General features: G+C 47.6%; 1 protein-coding gene across 1 annotated transcript in view; it reads left to right on the top strand.

Annotated features, from left to right (window-relative positions):
- Positions 1-21040, top strand: part of LOC144160615 (uncharacterized) — an 88909-nt gene extending 67869 nt beyond the window's left edge. The window contains exons 9-11 of the mRNA XM_077691852.1: positions 13496-13574; positions 19259-19366; positions 20805-21040. Coding sequence (XP_077547978.1) covers positions 13496-13574; positions 19259-19366; positions 20805-21040 — 423 coding nt within the window. The remainder of the gene's footprint in view (positions 1-13495; positions 13575-19258; positions 19367-20804) is intronic.
- The last annotated feature ends 1322 nt before the right edge of the window (positions 21041-22362 follow it).

The following is a 22362-nucleotide window of genomic DNA, read 5'->3' as shown; positions in this document are numbered from 1 at the left end:
TCCCGACGCGTGCGGGGTCGACGGAGACGTCGGGCCGAGACTGGCCCGATGACCGGGACTAGGGCACGTCGCATCCAGGAACGGGACATCAGGCAGGTATCGTCGACCTTGCATATGAGTCACGGCTCGATGTCGCGGCAGCGGGCTGAGCGGAGGGCTTCACCTCCAGGGGAAGCCGGACCCGCGCTCTCTCACCCAGAGCGTCACCATCTCCGGGCAGGCGAGCCCACGGGTTGTCGTGATCAGCGGCGGAAGGCTCACGGAAACAGCAGCCGTTGCGACCCAGGTTCCCACCCGAACACAATCACAGGGCCAAGCTCTCCAGCCCAGCGCGTCAGAGGCGTCCACTGATTCCCGGACCTATTCGATTTTCTGCACGCACTCGTTGCAGCCGCGCGCTCGGTCTCCTCTTCCTCGTCGTCCACCTCCACTTCATCACAACGGCTGCCACTTGGTTCTGCTGTTTTTGAAGGATTTCTCGGGGTTGGTTTTTCTGCTCCTGCTGTGACTGGTGAATTTCGGTTCACTTCTGTATAGCTTGGTTCGTTTGTATAGCTTGTGTTTCTGCTTGCGCTTGCAATTGCGTGGACTGTGCCCTGGAGGAGGAGGAGGAGGAGTACAACTTTTATTGCTTCGAAAAGCCTTGTGGGTGGAGCCCTCAGTCCAGGGCACCATTGGAGCAACCCGCCGTCTTCGCCCGTTCGATCAGCTGCAGCTGTCTGCTGGGGCAAGAGCTAGCGAGTTCTCTCTCCCACTGCTCTCGGGAGGGGTTTGGGATGGGGTCAATGTGGGGGTTAACTTGGCATTCCCATACCATGTGATAAAGCGTGGCAGGGACGCCGCAGTGTCTGCACAGGGGATCATAGAGGGTGGGGTGTATAGCGTGCAGCCTCGTAGGGTGTGGGTACGTGTTCGTCTGGAGTTGACGAAGAGCAGTCTGTTGGGGCCTGGTTAGTTGCTCAGAAACTGGAGGGTATCGCATTCGGCCAAGCCTGTAATGTTGTGTGATGTCCTTGTACGTGAGAAGGGGGTATATTGTCCTTTCCTCTTCTTCTAACGGTGCTCGGCTGACCAAATCTCGAGCGAAGGCGTGCGCCGCCTGGTTTCCGCAGAGAGAAGAGTGGGCTGGGGTCCAGATTATTCTTATGTTTCTCCGAGGTGGGTGTTGAAGGATGATGCCGAGAGCGATTGTGGAAATTCTTCCTGCCGCATAATTTCTGTATGCGGCTTGGCAGTCCGTGATGATGGTGGATGCTCGGGTTTGGGCGATTGCGAGGGCGATTGCCGTCTCTTCTGCTTGCAGCGTTGTTGCCTTCCGTAATGTTAGGCTACTGAGGAGGGAGTGGGGTGTGGCGGTTACCGCAGCTTTTACTTTATACCGGGCAGTCCGCGGCGTCAGTGTATACCACCTCCTCGGATTTTCCGTACTGACGTTGAAGAGCTTCTGCCCTAGCCGCTCTTCGTGCTTGATGGTGTTCGGGATGCATATTCCTCGGCAAGGGGTGAAGTTTCAGTCTTGTCCTGATTTCTAGAGGGACTATGCCCGCATCTTCCGTCTCCGTGAGAGCGTTAAGCTTTAACGAGGTCAGAACTGATCGACCGGTGCTTGTGAGGCCGAGCCGGACTTGCTGCGCCGTGAGATGGGCTTCCACGATTTCTTCTATGGTGTTGTGTATCCCTAGTGCTGCAAGACGTTCGGTGGATGTTGTCGGTGGGAGGGCCAAGGCTTGTTTGTAAGCTTTCCTAATAAGGGTGTTGAGCTTTTGTTTGTCTGCTGCTTTGAGGATCGTGTAGGGAGTTACGTATGCGAGGCGTGAAATTATAAATGCTTGAACGAGCTTTATCGTATCTTGTTCTTTCATGCCATACTTTTGAGTCGATACTCTGCGGATCATTCTTGTAATCTGAGCAGTGGATGAGTCCAGTTTTTGAAGTAGGCGGGTGTTCTTGCAGTCTTCTTGATAGGTCATGCCGAGAATTTTGATGTGATCGGTGGGTTCTATGCGTATACCGTCCATCATTATGTAGAACGAGGTAGATAGGTGATGACGACGTTTTTGCACCAGCAGGAGTTCAGATTTTTGGGGAGCGCAGGCGAGTCCGCATTCTTTCGCGTACGTGTGTACAGTATCTGCAGCCTGTTGCAATCTCTCCTGCATTTCCCCTTCCGACCCTTTGGCTATCCATATTGTGATGTCGTCTGCATAAAGACCATGTTTTATGTCTGGAATGCTTCCAAGTTTTTGGGGCAGGTTTATCATTGCGATGTTGAACAGCATCGGAGATAATACAGCGCCTTGCGGCGTGCCTCTGCTTCCATATTTGTGGGGGTTGGACTGCAGGTCGCCTACTTTCAGGATCGCCTGTCTGGCGGTTAAAAAATCTCTAACGTAGCCGTATGTACGTTCTCCGCAGTCTAATGAGGCGAGATTTCTGAGTATGGCTGTGTGGGCTACATTATCAAATGCTCCCCTTAGGTCAAGTGCGAGAATTGCCTTGGGTGAATTTTTGCTTGCGGTCTCAAAAATTTCTTTTTTTAATTGTAGTAGTACGTCTTGCGTCGATAGCTTTGGCCGGAATCCAAACATTGTGTGTGGAATGCGATCGGTGTCCTCGAGGTAGTTCTGAAGTCTCTGTAGAACGACGTGCTCCATGAGTTTCCCCACGCAAGATGTTAAATAAATTGGGCGTAGGTTCTCTATACATGGTGTTTACCCCGGTTTTGGCAAGAGCCTCACTTCTGCCTCTTTCCATTCTTTGGAAAGCTTGCTGCTGGTCCAACACTCGTTCATATAGTTAGCGAGGAGCTCTATAGAAGTGTCGTCGAGGTTCATCAGTGTTTTATTGGTGATCTTGTCTTTGCCGGGAGTGGTGTTTCTGCGGAGTTTGAGAAGTGCTGCTCGTACCTCTGCCGTGGTGATGGGCTTGTCTAATTCCAAGTTCGGGGATCCTGTGTAATCAGGGAGCTGATCCTGTTGTACTTCAGGGAGGTATCTGTCCCTAAGCGCAGTTATGAGTGACTGCTCGCTTATTGAAATTTATGCATTATCGTTTCCATTGTCTTGCAAGTTTCAGTTTTACTTCGGGCAGGATCTATGAGGTAGCGAAGGAGGTTCCACGTTTTGGAGGTACTAAGTCTGCCACTGAGGCCATCGCACATGTGGGCCCAGTTTTGGTGGCATAACTTTGCTGCATATGTTGCCGCCTCAGTGTTGATTTGCGCAATACGTCGTCTGAGCTTTTTGTTATGACGTTGGCGTTTCCACCTCCGCATTAAGCTATTTCTCGCCTCCCATAAGTGTGCGAGATGGTTGTCAATTGCTGGCGTTTCGATGCTTGTCTGAATATTCTTGGTGTAGGTGTTCACTTCTGCGGCTAGCGTTTGTGCCCATTGTCCAATGTCCTTGATTTCTTCTTGCTGCGCCTGGTTTCTGGCCTTTCTGAAGCTATTCCAGTCGGTTAATTTGACTGCGCCTAGATTTCTCCTATATTGAGGTCCCGGAAGCACAGTTTCTATAATCATATGGTCACTTCCGAGATTATCCTCTCTGTTATGCCATGTGGCTCTCGGAGCGTTGGCTGCCAGCGTAAGATCGGGGCAGGTGTCCCTCACCGTGCTCGTGCCGATTCTGGTCGGTAGGTGGTGTTCGGTAAGCAGAATAAGTTGCTCTTCATCCATGATGGTCAACAGTTCGCGACCCCTCTTTGTTTGGTATGTGTATCCCCAGGCGGGGTTTGCCGCATTGAAATCCCCGGTGACTATGAAAGGGTTTTCTGCTGCGATACACTTAGCCTGACGAATAATATCCGCCAATCCAATGGCGTGGTTTTTAGGGCGACAATATACGTTGAGGACAAATGTGCTCTTTTTCTTCTTTGTCTTCTGAGGAATTAATTCGACGAGAATGTTATCATGGCTATGAGTAGTTAGTTGATGCTGTATGGCCGTGATGTCCTTTTTAATGAGCGTACACACGTCTCTCCCGTTCTGCGTGGTGATAGTTAAGTAGCCGGGCAGTTTAGCGATTGAGGTCGTTTCCTGAAGGGCTATGACATCTGGTGGATCAGAGAGGAGGGAAACGTACTGTTGGAGATCGCCTCTTTTATTTTTAAAGCTGCGGCAATTCCACTGCCAAATAGTTAGTTTTGGTTGCTGCTTGGGTTTAGAGGGAGTCGTCAGCGGCTTGGTTTTAGAGTGAGTCGTCATATCCGGTGTTTTTGGTGTCCGCAGGTGTCGCATCGTTCGTTTCTGGTCTGCTGTATGGCTTTTCTCTTCGAGCAAAGCGATTTGTGGGCGTTTGCTGTTGTCGTTCCAAGCGTTCTACCCGGGCGACCAGATTTTGATTTTGCTCCGTCAGTTGGGTCAACTGACTGCTGATTTGTTTCATTTGGGAAATTACTGCAGGGAGTGTATCTCGCACCGCGTCGTGTATTTCTGTCAGGCCATTCTGCAAATCTTCTTTCGTTATGAAGTTATTTTCTTCTCCGATATCCACGGGTTGGGATGTCTCTACCTTGCGTTTCTTTTCACTGGCTGGTTGTAGAGGTGTGAGGGGCTGTTGCTGTTCTGCCTGCGGTTTGATTGTTTCGAGCACAACTGTTTGTTCTTGTTGGGGAGCCGATTGCTGCGGAGATTGTTTTGTTATTAAAGTTCTGAGGCTTTGGATTTCTGCTCTGAGTGTTTGTAGCTCATGCTGTAGTTTCTCGCATTCATTACACCGGGGTTTAGCATTGGCGGGGGGAGTAGTGGGAGAGAGAATTGATGCCCAGCTCACCTGGTGTTGCTGTGTCACCTCGTCTTTGGGCGGCGGTGGCAAGTTTCTAGTCCGGGATTTGGACCTTGAGCGGCTCTTTCTACCTCGGGTCGATGATTCTGAACGGCCGCTGCCTTGGGGTCTTCTGGTCGTACTCCTAGATCTTTGGGTGGTGTCGAGTTCCCGCTCACGGCGCCTTTGACGTGCAAGGTACGGCTCTTTAAACCTTGAACGGCAGCCTTTGGTAGCCGTAAGATGATCGCCTTGACAAAGTTCACACTTGGGGTTGCACAAATGATTCGGTTGCGGGTCGCGCACTCCACACTTTTCGCACGATTTTACGTCCGGTGTGGGGCAAACGTCTGAGCGATGTCCTTGTTGGTAGCACTTGTAACAGTAAGGTGTTGTCTTCTTATATAGGTAGCATCGTGTCTCTGCGCCTCTGTAGTAAACGTAGAAGGGGACCTTTGGACCGAGGATAGTGACAACTACGGAGCTTGACTGTCCTAGGCGCCGGCATGCTGCGAATTCGTAGCCTGGCATCCGAAGGTTGTCCAAAATTTCTTCTGAAGTGTGGTGGCTTGGGATGCCGTGAATGACTCCCTTACTTGAGTCGTGCGGGAAGAGGCCGTAATGATTGACGTGGTAGTACCTGCCTTGTAGCTTCAACTTTTCTATGCCGTCCAGTTTCCTTGCAGCCATCTCGTTCGGCGTGCTGACGGTGGCAATGTTCTGCGCCGGGTCGATCCTGATTTTGATATCCGCTTGTTTCCACGTGAGTTGTGCTTCTTGCAAAATACTGTCCGCGATAGTACAGGCTTGGTACTTGCGCAAATCGAGGCCATCCGATGGGCGAATTACCATTTTAAAGTCATGCTTGGGGAGCGGTGGAGGTTTGGGTGCGTCGCGTCGCTTGGTGTCGTTGGTCTCTTTGGGTGAAGTCTTCGAGAGGCCCAGCTCGTTTCCTATCGCTGCGCTCGGCTTCTTCTGCTTCCTCCTTTGAGATTTACTCACTACGTCTATCCAGTTCTCCTTGGGAGTCTTGTCTTCCTCGTTCTCGAAGTCGTAGTCATTCGGTTCTTCAATTACGGGAGGCTGCGCGGAGATGTCCATCGCCGATCCCGCCTCAACGGCAGCCATAGCAGCCGTAGCTGACGTGGGCATCAGCGAAGCAGCGCCGGTGCTCCCGCCGTTCCAAGTAGGCTTAACTCCGGCTCGCTGCCTCGGAAGTTCGAAGGGTTGTAGAAATCAAATCATTAACTTACGGCGAACAAAACTGTTATGTTCGTAGTCCACTTGTCGTTAGGAAGGCGTCGCCATAGGGCTTCATCCGGTTCCAATGAGTTTTCGGCCGAATTTAACTTCTTCTGGGGAGCCGAAGCGGAGCGTGACAGCGACGATCTGCCCCCTAGTGGCCAGTCTCCGTGCCCTGGTTTTTTGAAGGAATGATGTGACCCACGGAGGAGGTTCGCAAGCTAGGGGAGGTGCTTGTTCTGACTGCTGCTCTTGTAGAGTCGTCGGCTGAGCAGTAGTATGTGCAGTTGTAGACTTGCCTGCTGCCTTCAGTTTTTGTTGCGCGTCTGGAGGAGCGGCGACTAGGGCTCTCCTGGGCGATGCGGACTGCCTCGACTTCGCCTGTTCAATGCGCGTTTTTCTTCTTCCATTCTTTCAGTCGGTGATGAAGGACCAGTGTTTGCTCATTTCGCGCGTTGAGCTGTTCCTGGAATCTTATACGAGCCGCGTATATGGAGCGCTGGATTTTCAAAAGTTGTTTCTCCAGGCGCTCTAGAGTGTTTTCGAAATCCCGAGTGCTATCTTCTGTTTCATTGTCCAGTTGCTTCAGCTCACTCTCCATTTCTTCCTTGGAGCGTGAACTAATGCCGTATGATACCGTCTTGCTGGCTGATATTTGTAATCCGTACGCTACCGTCGCGTATGACAGTGCGTTGGTTTGAGGCATCGACTGATTGCCACTGGGCTCTGAGAAATTGCTTTTAAGTGCGAATGCACTCCTTAAGCGACCCTGAACCTGCGTCCACCGGCGATTTCCGCATAGCATACCCACATGGGGGATTGGCCAGGAATCTCCTCGTCTTCCTTGGCAACGGGGGGAGATGGGCGCGCGCTGACTGGCCGCTGACATACCCACGTGGGGGATTGGCCAGGAATCGGGCGTGAGAAGGGCTAATGCACCCGCTTAAAGGAGTACTGACACGAAATTTCAAAGCTGAGATCCGCTCTAGCAATCAAGTACAACGACAACACAAATAGGTGTCTGTGAATAAATGCATCTTTCTTTCTTTGTAGTTGTGTGTGTGTGTGTGTGATCTCTCTTTCGCGAACATTACCGAACCGCGCAAATTCAACTCGTGCATTCGCACTTTCACATTCTTCCCCTCGGGGAAATGCGGGGAATTTTTTCGTAGTCTTTGCGAGCGGCCGCTTCACGGTTTTCTGCTCGAGCTCGTGCCGTTTAGTGTGTCGGTTTCCCGGCTTGCAGACGATGTGAATACCTCTCGCCATCGACTTTTGCGGCGTGAATGACGTTTCTGTGTCGCTTTCTTGACTTTGTTATTGAAATGCCTACGCGCTGGGGACCTTTTGTCGGTTCCCAGATGATGATCCTTCCCACACTTGTCACAGTGCTTTGTTGTCTTTCTGAGGGCAGGCTTCTGGCGGTTCCTCGTGGGAGGAGCCACACTGCCAACACACTTCTCCTTTGGGCACATATCTTGCTTGTGGCCTGGTCCGTGACAATGAAAACACGCCACGGATCGCGACTCACACGGGCTAACTCGTTTCAGAAAATCCCAGTATTCCACGTATCACCGTGCATGACGCGACGCAAACTTGATCAACACCGCCAATTTCTTTCGCATTGAACGGCCTTGCAGCACCTCGACGCTAACGGAGTCCAAACTTCAACCAACGTCTCTGACGTTTCGCATGGAGTACAGTCATATATGACACCGTGCGGCATGCCGTCACTGGGAACATGGTGTTCAGTCACGGGAAAGAATGGGTTCAATGGAGTGTCTAACGCACTTAGTCTTAGAACTGCCGACGCCTGCTTCACGTCGCATGTATGCACAGTGAGGGTGTTAGACAGTTTTTTTAAGCGCAGAAGTTGTTGCTTCGCTAACTACTGGCTTTGCGAAAGGGCACGATAGCCCGTTTATTTTCCTGGGGGTTCAGAGATGGGATACTACGTCGCTCCTTGGGTCGTATTGACAACACAAAGGTGCCGAGTTCGGTGCTCTCAGTGGCTCTTGCCATCTTGCGGACGTCCCACTGCGCTGTAGCGCTGCTTTCCGTTTGGCGCGAGTATTTGGGCCCTCCCAAAGTTCCCCTTAAGCGCCCTCATCCGCGTCTTGGCTGCGCCAGTCGGCCTCGAAACGCCGCTTTGCGTACTGTGGCTTCGTCGGCGTCCTCTGAATCCGTTCGCCGTCGCTTGCTCTCATGCTGCTGCCGGCGGTAAGTTCTAGTTCTTGTAGTTAGTCGCCAGTGGCCGATACAGATGGCGTACCCCGCTTGCGTAGCTCTCATTCCGTCGTCGGTGCGCTGTCCGGCTCCGGCGCAACCTCCATGAGCTCCGCTGGCTCCGCTCCGCGGGGTGGCACGTCGGGAGAGCATTACGTCAGTTCTGATGAAATCGCATACGTGGAGTTGGCAGTGCCCGCGATAGATGGTTACGCCATCCCCCCTCAGACGGCCCAGCCACCGCCGTTTTCGTTAGAGCTAGCTCTGCTTCGGCCATGTACACGCGAAAGAAAAGTGGTGGAGGAATCCTAACGAGAGCGCAAAAAAGACCGACATTTTTCACACTTTTCCGGAAGGTCAGTTTCCAGGATTGAACAAAGGCACAACAATGTTCGAGGAAGAGAACCATAGAGTGAGGCCTTCCTCTAATGTAGTAAACTGCTGCAATTTGTATTCAAATCTTTGAGTACCAGCAGACATCTAAGAGCGCGAAGCGTTACGTTTGGCCTAACCTCCTAAATTGCGGTGTATACCCGGTAGTTACGACGGAGAGCATAGCATTGTGTTACTAATTCAAGAATCAAAACATACCGCAGAATCTTGTATTAAACAGCGCTATTCAAAAAATCAGCCCGTGCTTTGAATACTTTGTTCGCACGCGAAGGATAGTGAAATGTTGTATCACACAAGAGAACACAAACTCGCGGTGCTGTATTGTATATTGTTCTATAAGCAACACGTGGACGCTTCTTCCGCAAACTATTTACGTAGGGGAGGAGGCAGACCAGGTTTGAATTCGTTCTGCCTTATGTTAGCTTTTAGGCGAAGGTAGCATGGAAAAGGCGTCATGCTTCTTAATTCCCGAACACGAACACACCGATCTCCATCATGTCCTAGAAGAGCAAGGCTTTGAAAAAACGAACGAGCAAGTGTACCTAATATTACTACGCCATCATCACTAAAGGTGCACCCCGTCCAAAACATGTTAGACCTCAACGCGATATGTGTCATCACTTTAACATGCATCTTGTGTAGACTAGCATGAAAAACCTTTCGTGGATAATAAGTCTTCCTATGTACATTGAAGGAAAAAGCCTGGCATACGATTTCGAGCGGTACCTTTGACGGTTCATCCTATTCTGCACTTTTTTAGGCGCCTTATTCCACCCTAATCAATACTAATGCATTTAGTTCTATGTAAATCTAGCCTATTTCTCATATTGTCTTAACACACCTTAGTAGTACTGTTCCCTTAACTCCCACGTTATTCTACGATGATTCTTCTCAATTGATGTTAAGGTATCCTCATCTCGGCCTATTCAAACACGTACTAATCCACCTTATGCAGTACCTTCATTCTCCGTAATCTATCCTAATCGGCATCAATCCAACCTTACTAACCTTAATTGTTACAAACTGGTAAATCAGTCACTATTACATCCTAATTTTTTTATTCTACCGTATTGCACATTCATAATAATCCTCAATTGCCTATCTTAGTTTATCTTACGTCCCCTTACCAATCAATATTATCGATCACAAGCAGATAAGTAATTTAAAAAATCAGTCTTAATTTCTGAATAAAACAGGCATCCTTTAGTCACCCTTTGGCCTCCTGAGGCGCTAAGTTGGGCAAGTTGGTTGCTAACTAAGGGATTCATCGTACTAGCGAACATAAACGGCGAGACAAAGGTTAAGAGGAGACGAAACACACGTTAGAATTTTAACTCAGCTTATGCAGCAAAAAACAAGGAAAACATTTATATGTACAGCCGTGAGCTGAAGTAAACGAACCACGGCAGCGCTGGCGAAAACTAATCGCTGCGCCGTCTGGTTGTGCGGAGCCTGCTCTCGAGACTGCGCACAGCCCAGGCGCGGCCAACCAGTTTTGCATGCATGCCACTTACACTTGCTCTTTAGCGACTGATTCTTGCTTCGATAAATAAGCGGTAGGAGAATCACGCCACGCAGTTAGGGGAACACTGCCGGGTACCGCCCTATATTGAAAACGGCGCGACTCACCTGATATTGCTGCAATGGTTCTACGCTGTCAATCCTAAACAGCGCTTAAAAACACGACGAAGAAAAGAGGACACAAGATGGCGGTCCCCTCTTCTTCGTCGTTGTGTTGTTAAGCGCTGTTTAGGATGGAGGGATACCAACTAGTCCAACTGTCGATACTGTTGATCTACGCTGTTACACATAGCGTGCTGTGGCTGCGTATACGGCTTGTGCCCTTTGTGTTCTTCGGTATCACAAGGCCGCAGCGGGAAAGCATTGCAGTAAATACATTCCAAAAAAGGGCCATGCAACGTGGGCGCTTTCTCTTAGCTCAAGATGGTGTATGGGCTATTTTACTTGTTTTGATTGTTTGTTTATTTTCTTTTATGTCGGCTGGGCTGATGTGCGCTGGGGGTGCGGAGCACACGTGTGGGAACGTTTTTTTTCCTTCCGTCGCTTCTAGGAAAGTCTGGATGTCGCGTATTATTCCTGAAACGGGCGGAGATGAGCGGGCAAAGTGTATAGCATTTTTTACCAGTGTTTTTTTTATCACCTGAGTGGCACCATTTTGGTCCCGTGTTAGGGAGGCGACGATAATTGTTTTAGAGGGTGTTATAAGAGTGATGGTAGATAGAAGCTCCCTGTAAAGACACGAGAACTGTGAGGTCAGTCGAGCGGTCAGGAGTTTTAAACGCGGTGAACGCGAAAATGTGTCCACGCGGATTACGTTGTTAAAACTATGCAGTCACGTTTCGGTTCCTCGCGGGTCTACGGCTGTAGCCACTACCGCAGAGATATGTTCACGAAGTAGTGAGTGATGACTCTTTTGTAATACCTGTGGAGCCCGTCTTCTTCGAATACCGGCATCGGCTACAAATAAGCGAATCCTCTGCGCAGAGCTTAATTTTACGCGTGCATTGCCTGGCTGGGAATTCCTACGGAGCACGCAAGGTTTGATTGTTGAGTGATGCAAGTTTTCCGTTTGAGATCTGTTGTCTTGTTGTTTCTTCGGTAGCGTGTTTTTGATAAACACCTTGGAGTTTCAGCATGGGAGTGCGAGCTAGAGTTGGGTCATATTGCTACCTGTGTACACAGCAATTGACTGTATTTGTGCAGATCAGCGGCCCAGAATACGATTAATTATAGATCCTCCTCACTCTTCGTTATGACGTCTCTTTTAGAGGCGAAACTTTTGTAATTATACTTAAGTGCGTGGGGTTGCGAAGAAAATAGGGCTGGCCGCAGGACTTCGGATTTGCCAGACCACTGATTTTCTAGGAAAGTGTTCCTCGGCTGGTAGCGTGCCGAGGACTCCTTCTGTACTTGCAACGTGGTGAGCGACTCCACGATAAAATATGGTGATACGTGTCCTATTTTCACGCAATTAACCCTTGCAGCCAAAGTCGCTCATACACATCTCTAGATGCCCGCCTTTTGAGTGTGGCTTTTCTGCATAATTTTAGCGTTGTGCAAAAAGCCAGCTTTACAATTTGTGCTCTGCGGAGAAGTTATTGTAGATATCATGCGGCAAATCCGCTTTTTTTAGTTCGCGGCAGGGTTTTTGTTTTTTTAAAAAGGAACTTGGGAGTATCGCGGAGGGACCCACGGAGTCCGAAGTGTCTTCACGGACCAGTTTTTATCTGACCCCATCTGAGAACCAAGGCCCTGTGCAAAACTTTATAAAATAATACGTGTGAATAAACTTGTTTTTTTTTTAATTATACCGCCGTTTGTTTGCCGCATGCCGTAGACCATAAGGTAGTAATCTTTTCATCTTAAAACATCGACAGACCGATGTCTCTTTCGATCAAATCCTGCAATTTCAACTCGTATCACAGAAGTGCACAAGAACTGTCAATAATGCTTTCAAGTGCAAATTAATCTAATTGAAAACTGTAGTTTTTACGGGCTTCGATAGTCGCTGGGCGTTCAAAGTGGAGGTCAATGGTACCCCATATCGCAACGGAGTTTTTTAACACTAACTCTATGTGTCGGTGCCTGGAACTTGAAAAGAGTGCGAAGATGGATTTTCCCCAGCACTTTCTAAATAACACATATGCCGCATACGCAAACGAAGGTTCATAAAGCAATGTAGTACATACGTAAACCCAACAGTATTTGTCAAAACCTCAGATAAGCTTAGCATCAATAATTTTTGAACCTCGCTGGTATTCTAATGGACTCCTATGATTTGCTCAGTGTGCCTATTATTTGCCTATATTATTCTTATGGAGCGCTATTTAAACGCTCGCAAGACCATGTCATCAGCAAGTCAGCTCCAAGCTTAAAAGAACCATGATCACATCGTCGCCAGAGCCGGTCTGTGCAGGCGGCCAGCAGGCGTTTTCGGGTTGTCGCCGGCCATCCATTCGGAGAACCTCGCGGGCGAAATTCGCAACCATGTCTGCTAGTGCCAGCAGCACAGATCGACGTTCACGGAACGAGGTCTTCCGAGCATTGCTAACTGACCGCTGCCCTCTTGAACTTACTCCGGTAGCGTGCAGTCTTTTCGAATAAACTTAACCTACGCTAGTCGGACGCGGTCCCGTTGGCTTAGTCGGACGCGTTGCCGTTGGCACAGTATGTGGAGTTTTTTTTTAAATGCTGTGGTCAAGCGAGGCTAAGTTGCTGAACGTGCCATGAGCAAGACGAAAATAGCACGCACATGCAGAGCACACGCTCACTGACAGCGAGAGAATCAAATAAGAACCACAAAATAAAGATGGCGGCGCCTGATTGATGCCAGTGGCGATGGTTCCTTTGCAGTTTAGATGGGTACAACGGGCTGGCTTATTGCCAGATGACCACTAATATTATTCCACTGACCGGTATACAGGTCGAGGGGTGATTTATAGGGAGAATGTTAGGTAAAAATCTCGAAGTGTATTCCGAATTACACAGTTTTAAGGTATCTTTTATTGTGAATGTAGAATATGCTATGACTACTGCCAATAAAATAGTCCATAAGCGCATAGTGAATCATCCATCAGTATAGTCGGCTGTACTGTGGATATTTTGCAGCAATATTTTGAAACTACAATATTCCAGCAGTAGTCGAAAACTCTTCTGGCATAACACTGCGCTTGCGCAGTTCAGAGTCCACCGGGAACGAAACAAACTCTAATGGTGAACTATCATTCGCGAAGAAGACCTTGGTTGAGGATAACTCATGAGTGATACCAAACCAAGTTCCGATATGAGCGCCCTATCTATTTTTTTGTGTGCACACAAACTAGTCACCTCTTTTCTCACACTCGCAGGACTCCCCCGCAGTCAAATGCGAAGGCTTGGTTGCGAAGGTCACCGGCGTCCCATTTGCGACCCTTGACCTCTTCGAAGGCAAGTATAGACGTTTTACTGGCTAGGGCTTCGTGCATCAGCCAAATGGTGCTTGGGATTACCAGGCATCAAAGTTAGCAGCGTTCGCATTTGCTTCTGGGTTGACTTCAGCCACCACTAACGAAAACAAGAGCTTTAAAAAAACTAGTTCTTCAGCAGCTGGATTTTTATTGCCACGCCACTTCGAACCCCTCCCCAGTTACTCCCTACCTTAACTCTTCTCGCTCTCTTTCTGTCTTTTATGATGCCAAGACGTTTGCATACTTTTTTAGAGACAGTTTTTTAGAGAACGTGCATACATTCGTAAATGATGTACTGGGGCGAAGCCAGCACTGTACTTCAATGTACTCCAAAAGCATCTTTTTAGCGTAGGTTTAGAGTAAAGAAAGTACGATAATGTCATGTAATTGAAGCTCTTTTAAAAATAAGAGAGAAAAACCTCCGCCTCCTGCCTGGAATATTGTTGTTGTTTTTTTGTCACCAAGAATTCTTTGTAGGCTGTCACACATTTCCTTTATCAGATTACTTCGTGTTGTATAGCAATACAAATCCTGGAAAATAGAAGTCCTCCTCCACTAATTTAACGCTGTAGCCTGTGTTCCAAATTTTAGGGAGAAATTCCTTCACGTGTCATTTTTTTGCGGAGAATATTGGAGCATTGACAAAGGAGTTTAGTCTGGCCGTACATGGCGTTTGCATAAACCTAGGAGGTGGTGGCGCTATCGTTAACGCTGAATAAGTAAAGATTCCATCTCTGCTGCTCGCTGCGACATCTCACGCATAAAGCGCGTATAGTCATATTTCAGTGACGGCAGCCCCGCGTCCTCGCGATCACTCACTGTAATGGCTAATACCTGTACTAATCTAACCACATTTCGTGTTTGTTTATCTGCAAACGAGAATCATTATCTACCAGCCTCAGCTGATGTGGCTTAGGGCAACTGCGATGCGTATATTACGAAATTGGGTGCTTTTGTAATTATTTTATATGCGTGGGTCAGTATATGCCACTATCTACAATTCTGTGACGCGCACGGTGAATTCGATTGGTAGTAGACTTCCCCTCTAGGAGAATAGCTTTCTCGTCAATTTGTTATCTTCTCGAAATAAGTACCTGTGTCTGCGAAAGTGGCAGTTTCGTGTTTATTCTAATCTACGGTACCACTCAAGATCAAGTAATGAAGAAAACGCACATAATTATCAGATCGCCAAAACGAGAGGAACTAAGTCGAAAAATATAATGTGCGGGCGAGCGTGTGTCGTCATTTGGCTCACTCTTTCCGGGGAACTCAGTCTCAAAAGTTCATAAGCCAACTCAACTCTTGAGTGTGAATAAAAAGCTGAAAGCTGTGAAGCCCTTCTTTCAGAACTATAAAACACGTCGTCGTCCTCGTCACCGTGAATCTTTCCACCCCAACTACAGGGCAAAGGCCTCAACCACAGATCTCCAATTATCCCGGTCTTATGCTACTGCGACAATTTTATCCCCACAAACTTCTCAATCTCATGTGCCCACCTAACTTCGTGCTACGTATTTTCGTGACATAAACACGTAATTTTATCTCAAATACGCTCCCTTCGTCTTCTGTTTTGCGAACGTACCTGTTTTGTTTGGTCTCCCGCCTTTAGAATAAGGCTGCAATTGTACCGTGTTACATACGACACTAGAATTAGGAGTATTTTACATGCTTAAAGTGCTTGTATTGCAGTTTTTCTATTTTGACCCACAGATCCTCTTATCGGAAATAAGTATTTATTGTTGAATACAGTAAAATGACCAGGCTTTCTTTTATGCTATTCATGAAGTAAAAACCGATCGATTGCACCGGTGAAAGCTTGTGTTGATAGAGACTCCGTAGATTTCGCTGAAGCTACACTCCGTGTTTCAAAGAACGGAAATTCCCTCATAAGAATTACACTCTTAAAATGGTCGCCCGTGGGCATTACCACAACACTCCAGAACGACCAATCATCGTGACCAACGGTGGAAATTTGGCGAATAATGAGGGGCAGGAGACGATTAGAGTAAAAATAGTCTATCCGCTGTAAGAACAGCGCAGATGCACGTCTTGCGTTGTTGTCACAGCGCAGATACTATACCTCCCCTGCGTTGTATTTTACGGAACATAGAGCGGCGAGACTCCTAGCCATGCAGGTAGCAACACAAAAAATGGCTCTCTCTGTGCATCCGACCTTCGAGATCAGACAAAGATAAATTCCAATGCTGCCAGCGCCGGAGTCAAGACAAACTGCAGTCAAGACAAAGGGAGTCAAGACGAACGGAGTCAAGACAAATTGCGGAGTCAAGACAGACTCCATATCAAGGTCCCTTTTGGTGCCGCCTCGGCTAAAGGAAGCGGCTGCATCAACGTTCACTCAGAATTCGTGCAGAGAGTGCTGACGGCGCCGAAATGCGTCTCTGTGTTTGCTTAGTTTCCTGACTTGCTGCAAATCAAAACGGCCCTCTCTACGAAACAATAACCTCGTGCTTGCGTTGCCAAGACATGCTGTACAGTTAAATATCTTCAAACCAATGCCGACATTCTTTCCCAAAACAAGCAATATTGAGGCATCCCACGACAATATTTTTTTGACGGTCTTCAACCCCGTCAATATTTTCCTTTAAAATATCCCTTAGCTTGGCTGCACCCTTGCCCACTGTTCTTCCCTGTCTTTGCTTTGGTGTTTCTGATGAGATACCAGATTGACTTTACTTGAGCACACCGTCGATGGTGGCGATGCCAGTATTGACACGCCCGTAACGACAGGCGTGACACTTCGGTACTTAAACTTTATAATTCTATGCCCATTTTGCTACAGCACTCTAACTTTAAAGGCTTTCGTTGGTCTATGCTATGCTAGAATTCGGGACGAAAACCTGCACAAAACAGATGATACCTTGAAGACAGACACTACCTGCGCATCCGTCGTATTTTCAGAGTCCCGCTTATGCGCAGTTTTTCGCCTGGAAATCTCAGCATTCATGTGGTTCGAACATCTTTTACAGTAGCTCCCCACGGCGATGTATTTAGGCGCTTTGTACATATTTTGTGTCCTATCAGAAAAACCATAATAGCAGTGCATCTGTCCCAATCCTACTGAATTCGCTTGGCGGAACCCATCGCATCGAACGTTTACTCAGGAATACGCAACGTGTCCTACAATGACTCACCGAGGGCAAGTTAAGATACCGAAACACGTGACTCCAACAGTATCTTTAAACACGCTCAGCTGAAGGTGCTTCTAATGCCGCCAATAGCCTTTTGCGTTAAACAACACCAGGTTTTGCAGCAAATCCCTGTAACTTGCACGACAAAAAATGGGATAGCCATAACCAATCACTTTCTTTGTTGTACAATGGCACCGAGACAAACCTAGCATAATAAAATTATATTACACACTGCAAGGAGTTCATACAATTACATTAAGTAGTAACCGGCCATCTTACCACTCTTTAAGAGAAAGTAAAAAAATATGTGTTATATGGAGTCCTGAAGCACCGAAAATGATGGCAAGGAACACAAAACGCACAGGAAATGGGAGAGCGGGGTTGGAAAGAGAAATAATAGGGCTGGATGAGGGTAGGCCCCTGCTGCATATGAAACAAGAGCTGCAGTAAGAATTTAAGGCACCCATAGGCCGTACATGGTGCCCCTGGTGACATCGAGCTGGGGGAACAAGGCACGCACGGCGATGGGGAAAGGATGACGGGCGCGGCCAGAATGTCAAAAGATACTTTGCTTTGACATTCTGAGAAAGTAGATAGAAGCCCTGTTAATTCTCAAGCAAGTAGGTTGGATAATATACAACAACATGAAATTGTTGCGCACCATGCCAGCCATTACTGTCAACGAACTAGAAAACAAAAAGATATTACCTACATCGCCACTATGGAAGCGTGGTATCGGTACCACGAAAAGTGCAGATCCACAGCTACGTCAGAAAACAATGTTGAAGAACTGAGCAGCAGTTAATAGTGAAAGAGAAGAAAGAGGGTGGTTCTGCTCGCTACCCGCGGGGGGCTGACCGCTCCCCGCCTCTGACGCCCTGCGCACGGCTGTCATGTGTCAGGGCACCCCCGGAGAGGGGATGCACCAAAACCCCCCAAAAAAGTGAAAGAAAAGAACAAAGGAACGTAAATTTGAAGTGCGCGCCAGAAGCGCACTAATGAGCGAACGCCAACGCGGAAACACCGACGCGTCATGGGAAAATATGGCAGCGCACTGGTCATCCAATCAGAGAACGCCGCGCCAGAGACCAGTGGCTTCATGGCCATATATGGACATGGGAAAGGCAAGGATCAAATGAGAGTACGCCACGAGAGAGCTTGAGGGGATAAAATAGGGGCGCACAAAGAGAACAGGAAGGCCAGAACCCGGGCGGCAAGAAACCAGGAGGCGACAGGAGCACGCGAGCTCCAAAGAACGAGCCAGGGGAACGTGGCCAGGCCAACGACTATGCTTGCCAAGCCTTGGCGGGAGCGCGTCGACTTCGCATCGGCTGCGGTATACAAGGCGGACCACGAGCCACTGCGTCTTCGTGGCCCAGCGGCGGCGATCGGGCACCAGCGGCCAACGTCCACGCTCCGTCGACGTTCGTCTTGACGGCCCCCAAAGGTGGCGTTCGTGCCAAGCTTACCTGGGATCTCCAGCGGCAGCGACTACCAGGTGGTAGCCACCGAGGAAACCAGCCGGGACTCGCGGAGCACACGCCGTCCAAGGAGTGGTCGCGCGCATCGAACGCCGGCACCAAAGAAGGACGAGGACGGCTATCACCGACTCGCGGCCACGCAACGGGGGCGAAATGTCCACGCCGATGACAGTGGGGTACGCCAGTCCATTAGGGACACAGTCATAGAACAGAACTATAGGAGTTGTGGAGGGAAAGTCATTAACTAGGACTCGATGTAATGAGTGGATATGAACTTACTGTGTGGGACTGTATTGTAGATACTTTTGGGGTTTGCTTTGAATTTTATTTCGGTACATTGAGTTTGAGGTTTGATTGTTCTTGAGTTTGTGCAGTTTATTTAGTGAGTGGTTTGCGCAAGGCTTATTTTGAGTGCGAATTAGTTGTATATTTTGTTGAACACGTCAACGGCTTTCCTGCGTCCATCTCTCTGAGCTGGTAAAGACAACCTCACCATCGGTTCACGTGACAACCCCCCAGTTTCATCGGTGTTAAACGGATTTCATCCTCCACCACTGTTTCAATATATACAGTCAAACCCGACTATATGGAACCCGTTTACATCGAATTATCCCATATATCGAACAATTATTGTGCACTATAATGTTACCGGGAGAATATATAGCAAAAAGCACGGCTACATCGAACAAAAAAGGCAGCCGCAACCTATATATCGAACTTCGGCAGCGGAAGATTGCCCCCGAAGTTGGCTTTCCCGCGCGGCAGATGGGCGAGCTTCCTACGCCTCCTCCCCCAGTTTGAAAAGTCACTTAGCCCAAGCGCTCGCGCTCTCGCTCGCTCTGACAGCCACCCCCTGGAAATAGTGGTTGGACCACACTCTCCCGCTGTCTCGCCAGTCTCGCGCGGCGGGCTCTCTCTCCCCTCGCCTCTACGCATGCTTCCCTTTTCGTGTTTTCGCGGTTGACGACGCATGATTGATGATTTGTTCAGCCAGCTGTCCGAGTTCCTGGGTGCCATTTGTGACGGGACTGCAGCAGCAGACTTTGTGTCCGTCGATGACGATGTTGAAACTACCGGAGAGCTCGCCGATGAAGACATCGTTGCCGATCTAGCTACGGAAGGCCCCGCCGATGACAGCAACTGTGAGGACTCGACGAGTTCCGCCCCGCCCCCATGTTCCGATGCTCTTCACGCGCTGAGCGTTCTTCGCCGCCACTGCGCGGCAATAGAAGGCTGTGGGCTCAGCTGTTTCGAGTCACTTGACAATGTTGAAAAGTGTGTGCTCAACAATGCTTCGAAAATGATGAAGCAAAAGAAGATCGGAGACTATTTCTCGCGCTAGTGTGCCCGCGGAGCATGTATCTTGCAAGTAAACAACAGTTAGTCATGAGGTACGTTCTGTGCATTGCCAAATTCTTTAAACATTATATATCGAATTATACGATATATCGAACTAATGACCGTTTTTTGCGAGTTCGATATATCCGGGTTTGACTGTATATATCTCAGACGTACCCTCCAATACTACCTAATAAAGAAGGCAATTAGAAATCAATGGTTTTTATCGATCTCTCATCTGTTTAATTTAGAATATTTGATCAAAAACAACTACGTGTTATACAAGTATATTGGTGCCATTTCTACGATTTTTGAGGCCATTGGTATTGTAAAAAAAGATGTAATATGTGTTTTATTGCTTACGAAAGCATTAGGTATGCGCATTGGCCGCTTATTCCCAATTTTCTAAAAACTAGAAGTGATAACTTCGGTAACCATTAACTTCATGACAAATAAGTATACCATACAGGGCTACTCAATTGTAGTATGAAAGAACGTCTATTAAGGACACTGCAGGGATCTATGGCAAAGGGTGGCACCTTTGAACATTCTAAGACAAACCAAGCATGTTTAAGAACAAATTATTGCAGCATATTTAAAAAAAAGGCCTTGATTATTATCTACGTAATTTGAGCCACTAAATCCGATTGGGGGAAGATTGCTTGGCGTTTTGTAGCTATTGACTCCTTCGGTTTAATATTTATACAGGCAGCACGTCGTGATAAAGTTGGGCCGCAGTAAGAAATTCGACGCTTTTGTTTCTAGACTTTGTAGTTATCAAATAAAGACGTTTAAGGAAGTGTGCCACGGGATGTAAACTTGCTGTCGTTAGTAGGCACACCTGGCGGGTGATCGTCACCTCTCAGGTTCCATCCACGGCCAATGTAGTGACATAAATTTCCATTCCACTCAAGCGCCTGCGGTAACCCGTTTCACTCGTTATAAGAGAGAAGGCATTAGAACAGGGACAGGCAGTGCAGTGAGACCCGTTCATCCGCTTGTTTTATAAAGTAATGCTTCAATTTCTTCTTGTCCTCTGTTAAGACTATTCTTAAATGCCACATGCACTCGGCTGAGGTATGCTGTTTCGGAATGTGAATTTTCCAAAACAACGGCGAACTCAAGCAGAAAAGGTAGTCCGGTAGTCTCTAAGACCTGGAAGAACAATGATAAGCGAAGTTTAATGCGACGCTTTCCTACAGCGAAGGCAGTTTTCGTAATCGTGCATGTCTTTGTCTGCAGGCGAGAAGGCCATTCCCGCAGAGGTGATCGCCAACGTTACGGGCTTGATGGCGGAGGTTCAGAACGCCGTGTCTTTCGTCTTTCGTGGCACGAGAAAAGGCAGTGGCCCATCGGCTCCTCAAGATGTAGCGGGCATCCAACCTTCGACAAAAGTGACACTCTTTCCAAAGGCATGGGGTCAGGATGCTGCCTTTGACAAGCTCTTTTCGGCACTACAGGGTTCTGAAAAGGTGTGATGATGCATTTTATACTGTAATATTTTCGTAGCCGCACGTGCGAGTTTGCTGTGCGCAACTCATGAAAATAACGTGTTTTTTCTCCGTGTGTTTGCCACACAGCATATGAGAGGTTTAAAAAGGAAGAGACAAGAAAGTAGGAATGCCACAGAAAAAAAGGAAAGTAGAAAAGCAAGATATAGGGGCTGGAAAAAGCACAGTCACAAAACTGACACGTTTTCGAGCCCATTGGTTCGCATGAAATCCTGTTACATGCATAAAGTCTATTAGCGAACTGCAGTATCTATCTTCCTGCACCCAGTGGTTGTAGTCATCCGGTTTATCTCACCGGATGCCCACCTTTCTGAGCTCGGATACCCAGTCCTAACAATACATACATACATACATACATACATACATACATACATACATACATACATACATACATACATACATACATACATACATACATACATACATACACGCATACATACATACATACATACAGAGAAATGAAATCGAATCAAATTAATCTTTATTCCCAGATAAAACTATTTTCATTGACAGATAAATCTAGGTGGTTTCCTGGGTAAAAGTTGCATAAGCAGCAGGACGGAGCCAAAGAAATCAGTACAAAGCTTAGCGACAAGCATAATCACAAAAATACAAGCTTGCACGTAAATATAGAAAAATAGCATTGCAAGAATAAAAGAAAAGCTTTACACACTTTCAGAAATTTCCAATACTTCACAAAAGCACACAAAAGAGCGACACAACATGATAATACCAATTCCTTGAGGTCATTTAAAACACAATTGACGAAATATCTATCCAACAAATCCCAAGTTAGGGAAAAAATAATGAAAAGTAATCATAATACAAATATAAAAAAAGCCAAACATGTAAGTGTGAGCATTTGGCTATATTTTGATATTTGTAGAAAACCCGTGGATGGTTATGAACATGCATACATACATGCATAACATACATACATACATGCATACATACACACAAGCATACACACATACATACATACACACATACATACATACATAAATACATGCATGCATACATACATACATGCCCACACACATACATACATACATACATACTTACATATCATAATCACCAGCCTATCTGCAGGGCACAGGCCGCTACCAATAACCTCCAGTTATACCGGCCCTGTGCTAACTGCTACCAATTTATCATCACAAATTCCTGGATCTCATCAGCCCATCTAACTTTCTGCCCCACCCCCTGCCACGCTTCTTTCCTCTTGGGATTCGCTATGTTACCTTTAATGACCTGCAGTTATCTCTCCTTAGAATCATGCCCTGGCCACG

Source organism: Haemaphysalis longicornis, unplaced genomic scaffold (assembly GCF_048455015.1).
Source record: "Haemaphysalis longicornis isolate Haplotype H1 unplaced genomic scaffold, Haemaphysalis longicornis Haplotype H1 scaffold_11, whole genome shotgun sequence".
NCBI classification, from domain to species: domain Eukaryota; kingdom Metazoa; phylum Arthropoda; class Arachnida; order Ixodida; family Ixodidae; genus Haemaphysalis; species Haemaphysalis longicornis.
Note: the sequence above shows the minus strand (reverse complement) of the source record. Positions and strands in the feature narration are given on the sequence as shown.